The following is a 7,237-nucleotide window of genomic DNA, read 5'->3' as shown; positions in this document are numbered from 1 at the left end:
TGTTTTTCACTTGTTCAAAAAATATGTCTCACTTTCAATTTTTTTGAAATTGCATGAAAAATTGAAAATTTTTATAATTTAAACTTTGTAATTATTGTATACTTACCAACTTACCTTTTATTCCACCTGAAAATACGATTTTTACAATAATTACAAAGTGAAATCTAAAAATCTCAATATCACCTATTTTGGCGAAAAACATAGCAATTAACGAGTGAAAGACATGTTTCTGCAAGAATTCAGCGATTTTTTATTCTGCCATAACTCTTTTTCACAAAAAACATCGAAGGAATAATCGAAAAACCAGAAATGTAGGCTCGAATTGACGAAAAATTGACAAAGTTGCCGGTGTGGATTTACGGTAAACAATGGGCGCATCCGGGATTTCGGAGTGTTGTAGTCGGCCTACCGTATCAGACCCATATCGCACACATCGCTCACCCACCTAGAATCCACCTAGGATACGCGCGCATTCGGAACACTCGATTCAGCCTCTCCCGCATCGCACACATATGAGACTCATCGCAGCTCGTTGTTCGCAATATGTGTCAAACGGACTTCTAGAGGATCGCATATGGATCGGGTCCTTTATGCGCATCATCGCCCAGGACCTGTGTAGTGTCTAGTGGCTTTTTGTCGGCTGCAGCATTATACCGCGCCTTCGCCGATTCGGTTGTCGTTCTATACTAGAGGCGCCTAAAAAGACAGCTAATCGAGTGAATTCATATCACAGTGAATGGTTGCGGCATAATCTCCGGAGGATAGGAAGGGGTAGAAAAAGCCGATATCGTGCGTTGCGGGTTCGAGTTCGATAGCCAGCATTTTTTTGCGGATTTTCAACACAGTTCAGAAATGTGTGAGAATGTAAGCGAACGATTTTCTCTTCTTGAATGAAATGGTAAAACAAGAGTATCCCGTTTCTCAAGTTTGATTAGTTTCAAGTCGATTTAATATTTGATTGATTTTCGAAGCTTTCACTTTGTTTTTGTCTCAAGTCACTAGAAAACCTTGGAAGAAAATTTGGTGAAAAATCAATCGACGAAAACATACTCTTTACCAGATTATTAATCTGTTGATTCTTAGAGTCAGCCACTGATGTTCGGAACGGAGTTCGGAATTATGACCATTCTCGGAATAGAATTTCTACCGGAAAATTCCGAAAATTTTTTTGGAATGTCTCCTTTTTTCGGAATCCCATCTCGATCGGAATTTTTCCAAAGCTTCTTTTTTCGGAATAAGAGATTTTTGAATTACGGTATGTCAAAGACCCACGCCAAACATTTGCTTGCAGGTCAAGAGCGAACTTACGTTTGATATTTTTTTTTGCGCTGTCGAAATCTTTCTGTCAATTTTCACCAGTTTTTGGCGTTTTTGTGCATTAAGAATTGAATTTCTACTTTAAAACTGGAATTTTTTAAAAACTCCGAATATTCCGAAATTTTAACATTTTGAAAATCTGAAAATTTCGCATTTCCGAAACTCCTAAATTTTGGAAATCTAATTTTCGACATTCAGGAAAATTCCGAGCAGGGCATTCCGAACATCCCTGGAGCGGGCTGACCTATTGTGCGGTACGATAGGTGTTTTTTTTTTGAAAAATTTTCTTTGATTATTTTAAAATTTTTGTTTTCTTCTCTTCTTTGCCTTTTCACAGTTTCTGTTTCGGTAGGGCCCGAAAAGAATTTTTGCAAAATTTTTCCGCAAAAAATAGTGTTGAAGAATAGAATTCTTGCTCTTTCCTTCTTTCGCGAAATAATTTCAGTGAAAACATTTACATATTTGAATTCTACGTAGTAGATTACATGAGGGGTCAAATTTACCTATCGATCCTTCTTTTCTAGCCATAGTTACAGCCAATCAAAAATCCAAACCCCCCCCCCCCGCGGAGAAAAAAAAGGCTCCGCCCCTTTTGCTGTGGTGTCAACATGAAAAATAAAGGTCTCCCTTCAAAACCTACGTACGAAAAACTTGGAGCCATCAACGTGATCAGCTCCAGAATTTTAAGTTTTCCACCTCGGGCGGGCCGGGACTAGAGTGCCGAGTAGACTCGAAAATCGATGATTTTTGTCGGCTTTGGAAATCGACACAGTCGACATTCAACAATTCGACAAGGCTATTTGTCGATGAAAATCGAACTTTTCGTTGTCGATTTTGCGTCGACTTAAAATCGACAGAAAAATCTACAAAAGTCGACAAAAGTCGACGAAAAATCGACTTTTCCGGACTTCAAAGTAAAATTTCACCTCAAGAAAATTTTTTTCTAATTTTTTGAAGAAATCATTTTTTTGTGTAGAGTAACAACTTTATTTTTATGAATAAAAAAACAAATAGTGTTAAACTTAATTTCAACGGGGTACAAAATAGAGAATCACTATGTCTCAGAAGTTGGCAAGGAAAATAGAAAAAAATTCAAAGCGACAAAATTTTGAAAAAGAGAAGAAACAGAAGAACAAAGTTCAGCACTAGGAATTAATGTTTCATTATTTGGGCCAAATCGTAGTCGTACCCTTCTGTTGTCGACCTATTCTTCTTCGCAGATCTGAAGAAAAATCAGATTTTGAGGAAAAATAAGCTTTAATATCTTACTCCAAAGTGATTTTTTCCAATGATTTGATGTCGTGGCTCTTGATCTTTATGTACTATCTAAGATTAAGAACTTAACAAAAAAAAATATAATTTTCTGCTTACCGATCCTTCCATTTCTTCAACTTCTTTCTCGTGGTGACTGTTTAAGTGCTGATGCATCGTTGTGGTCGAAGAATGGAACTTTATGCTCCTTCCGCACAGTTTACAGGTCACAGTTTGTCCGTTATTTTGTTTTTTGAAGTATCGCCACGCTTTAGATTGATTTTGTGACGAATTCATCTTCAATAAGCAAGTATGTCATAAATGAAATAGAAAAAAAACAAAACACCCAAAAAAAAACAAGAAAAAATCGGTTTTTCAGTGGAAAATTCGATGAAAAATGCCTGTTTTTTATGAAAAATACCCCGGCCACAGGCAGTTTCTAGGTCACCGGCCGTGTAGTCCTCTCGGACAATAAAGTCGACAAAAGTCGATTTTTTCGTCGATTTTTCGTCGATTCAAAATCGACAAAAATCGACTTTTGTCGATTTTCACTTTCATCGACTTTTTGAATGTCGAATTTTGATCGAGTCGACGAAATCGACACCGATTTTAACGATTTTCGTCGATTTTTGTCGATTGTCAACAATCGACACAGCACACTAGCCGGGACCCTGTCGGGTGACGGGCGGTTTCGGAAATTTGCCCGAGATGGAAAGCTTAGTAAATTTAATTTCAATATTTTTTATCAGAATATGTTCTTCATCGTTTTGAAGAAGATCGATTGTATTTGACATTTTATCTGTCAGAGTTGGAAACATTTTCTCTTTTAAAGGTGGGGAGAAATGAAAAAAATAATGTTCTCGAAATTCCGTTCAAAGATGCCCCTCGAGGAGTTGAACTTGTGAAGACAAGGAGTGAGGGTGCGGCGCCGCTACCGACTGAGCCACGCGGGCAAAGAGAAAGCAGACGCCCGATTGCATACATAAAGGCGAGGACGACAGCTGTACGCAGAGTGACATTAAGCGTTGTACACCGTGACGGTAGAATGCATACTCTAGCTACAAAAAAACTACGAAAAATCTCCTGTCCCCCCACGTTTAACAAATTGGCGCTGTCGAGTGTTCTTTTTGGTGTGCACAAAACGGCTTCCTTGTATGTATCACCTTGTCTGTTGTCTGCGTCGTCACCGCAGCACACTATTTTTTTCAAACAGTTGGAGAGAATTTTTTGGTACTGATCTTCATTGTGCCTTCCATGACACCCAACTGATTTGCGGAGTCTTTATTCCTATTTTTTTAAATGTTGTAATCTTCTAACCATTTTTGCGGTGGTTTTCAAGAATCCTGTACTGAATGGATTCTGAAGACTTCCCTTTGATTTTTTTGATTTTCCTGATTATTCAAATTTTTAAAATGAAGTAAGTTCATTCACAAAAGCTTTTTTTATAAACTTTTCATAGATAGATGGGGTTAAAATGAGTTGTTTAAAATTTTTCATTTTTGAAACCCTCTTGAAGGTTCTCGAAACTTACAAGGGGAGTGTTGTCAGACGAGCTTCTGAGAATTTTCTAACATTTTTTCTATTGGTATTTTCATTTTCAGTACAGTTTCCGTTGGCTCAAGAATGTTTGCTTTGACGAGGAATGGAAGGTTTTTCTTGAAGAATACGAGGAAAAAGAAGTCATTACATTGGATCCAGACCGTTTTGAGACAAATGCGATAAAGAAAGCGGTCGCCAAGTTGATGATCAACTCTTTGGTATATTGAACTTGTAGTTTTTTAAAGAATGTCTTTTTTCAGTGGGGGAAGTTATCCCAAAGGGTCGACAAGCAAAACACCGTGATTGTCCTCGATCCAGCAAAGTTCTGGAAAGTGAATCACGATACTAGTCTGGTTATCGTCGACGTGAGGCCGGTCAATGATAAGCTCTTCGTGAAGTACCGCCAGAAGGAAGAGACACTTTCGAGCCAAAAGACTAGCGCCGTCCATTTGGCTGCATATACCACCGCATTTGCCCGCCTGAGCCCCTCATGGAGATGGTCGGATCTGGAAATACCTGTTATACAGGAAAACGAATTTTTCGATGTTTCTTTTGTTTTTTGGTATTCTGACACGTTCGAAAGTGTACCAGATTCAATGAAAAACCGCAAAGGTACATTTTGCGGGAAGGAATCCCAAACTTGGATGAACTGAGGAAATATAAGAAGGATCCGGTTTTGATTGTCATTGATGATTTGATGACAAAAATTGATCAACATTGTGGAATGGAACGTCTTGGCACACCAATAGAAACAGCTTCAACAGGATACATACGACCGCTCAAATCACGGAATAGTGGACAGTTTAAGAAGATGTTGTATTTTTCTTCGAAATATCGCTGGACGCAAATATATCTAAGCTGGTGGTTTGGGAACACTCATGTTCATAAAGTAGTCATTTCTTGGAGTCGCATCTCTGAAAACAGAAATGATATAACGTTTTTAAACTACTTTATTTCCAATAATAAACACTTGTTTTTCAAAATTGCCATTCTACAGTACTCCACAAAAGTTTAATTCCACCCTCAGTTTGTACTAAAACAGCTATTTAGGTCAATAGTCGTGAAAAGGTGTCAACATGAAAAATAAAGGTCTCCCTTCAAAACCTACGTACGAAAAACTTGGAGCCATCAACGTGATCCGGAAACGAGAAACCGGAAAAATTCCGAAAATCACGTTTTGGCCGATCCACAAAAGTTTAATTCCACTCTGAAAAAGTGAGATTTTGGAGGTTTTGAAGCTCTGCGACCACTTTTTGAAGGCCTGAATTTCAAGAATTTTAAGATTCTGACCACCATACACAGAGACCATTATACACGGTTACTGATATCTGGATTCCCGATGTCAGATATCCGGATTTCCGGATTCAAAATTCCGGATTCGGGTTTTTTTTTGGGTTCTGGATTATGTTTACTGAATTGTGTGTATTGGATTTAGAATATGTACTTCGGATTCTGTGTTCCGGATTCCGGATGATGGAGTCCGGTTTCCGGATTAGCTTTTTGAATGAGTTTAAGTGTCCCGAGAATCTGAATTTCAGGTTTCCTTGACAAATAAGCGTTTCAGAAAGTTTCTGGAAGGTTACGAAAGCTTCTGAGGTTTTGAGATATTCTGAAGGTACCTGGAATTCTTGGAGATTCACCAGGATCATGAGAAACGGTCCAGTAGGTTGCGTTCTAACTACCACGACAGTAACCGTGTATAATGGTCTCTGTGTATGGGGGTCAGAATCTTAAAATTTTTGAAATTCAGGCCTTCAAAAAGTGGTTGCAGAGCTTCAAAACCTCCAAAATCTCACTTTTTCAGAGTGGAACTAAACTTTTGTGGTTTGGCCAAAACGTGATTTTCGGATTTTTTCCGGTTTCTCGTTTCCGGATCATGTTGATGGCTCCAAGTTTTTCGTACGTAGGTTTTGAAGGGAGACCTTTATTTTTCATGTTGACACCTTTTCACGACTATTGACCTAAATAGCTGTTTCAGCACAAACTGAGGGTGGAATTAAACTTTTGTGGAGTACTGTACTATCCAACTAGAGAAGTTTCTTACAGTTAGCATGTGTTGCTACACGAGAGAAAGTTTTCGCTGTGTTTTTTCATGTGTCCGACAACTGAGAAACTTGGCTAGGAAAAATGATATTAAAAAATAATGAAAAATAACGCATGGAAGCATAAAATTGATATTCTTACATCAAGAATTAGAACAATAGAGAGTGGTAAAAATAATATTATTGTTTTCGCACATCTGGCAGTAAAATGTACTTGCTCCGTTCTACAGAGCTCGTCAATTGAGTAAAAAAGTGTTGTTTTATCTTGTGTTAGTTTAGGGTTTTCGATTGGTCGCTCAGGTTGCATTTCCATTTGAAACTCTCTTGTCACACACATCCCCCTCCCATTCATCTCCACAATTGCATTTCCCATTCTCGAGGTGTCCATTGTTCATACAAGATTTGATAACATCGCAGTTCTCTCCAGAATAATGATTACCACAGATGCAGTGATCTCCGTTGTTACGGTATCTGTGCTGTTGAGTTGGAATTGTCTTTCGCCAGCAGGCCAAACGTTCACAGAATCTTCCGTCCCATGGTGGTGGACAGATACACTCGATTTCCTTCTTTCCAACAGCGATAGTTCCGTTGTGATGGCACATGTGTGGGGTGCATCTGAAATCATATAAATTGAAGTTTTTTTATTCGAAAAAATAAAATTTTTTGTGTCCTAACAACTTAAAAACATCATAGAAATAATCAGCAATTATTTTTATGTCGAAAAAAGTGAAAAAATCGCAAAAAAAAGTGACCCCTTCCAACTAGTATAGCGCCTTCATCTCCAACAAGCAAGTATGTCATAAATGAAACAGAAAAAAAACAAAACACCCGAAAAAAAAAAGAAAAATTCGGTTTTACAGTGGAAAATTCGATGAAAAATGCCTGTTTTTTATGAAAAATACCCCGGCCACAGGCAGTTTCTAGGTCACCGGCCGTGTAGTCCTCTCGGACAATAAAGTCGACAAAAGTCGATTTTTTCGTCGATTTTTCGTCGATTCAAAATCGACAAAAATCGACTTTTGTCGATTTTCACTTTCATCGACTTTTTGAATGTCGAATTTTGGTTGAGTCGACGAAATCGACACCGA

At 38.1% G+C, this 7,237-nt stretch overlaps 2 protein-coding genes across 2 annotated transcripts in view; one reads left to right on the top strand and one right to left on the bottom strand.

Annotated features, from left to right (window-relative positions):
• Positions 1-3,320: 3,320 nt before the first annotated feature.
• Positions 3,321-4,760, top strand: CBG19988 (the record flags this gene model as incomplete). The annotated part of the gene is made up of 3 exons (XM_045235301.1): positions 3,321-3,332; positions 4,170-4,325; positions 4,368-4,760. 3 exons carry the CDS (start codon positions 3,321-3,323, stop codon positions 4,758-4,760), a joined length of 561 nt encoding a protein of 186 aa, XP_045096928.1.
• A 1,685-nt stretch (positions 4,761-6,445) lies between these two features.
• Positions 6,446-7,237, bottom strand: part of CBG19989 — a gene marked incomplete at both ends in the record, with an annotated part of 5,263 nt that continues 4,471 nt past the window's right edge. The window contains one exon of the mRNA XM_045235300.1: positions 6,446-6,764. Coding sequence (XP_045096929.1) covers positions 6,446-6,764 — 319 coding nt within the window. The remainder of the gene's footprint in view (positions 6,765-7,237) is intronic.

Source organism: Caenorhabditis briggsae, assembly GCF_000004555.2.
Source record: "Caenorhabditis briggsae complete genome, chrIV, whole genome shotgun sequence".
Lineage (NCBI taxonomy): Eukaryota > Metazoa > Nematoda > Chromadorea > Rhabditida > Rhabditidae > Caenorhabditis > Caenorhabditis briggsae.
Note: the sequence above shows the minus strand (reverse complement) of the source record. Positions and strands in the feature narration are given on the sequence as shown.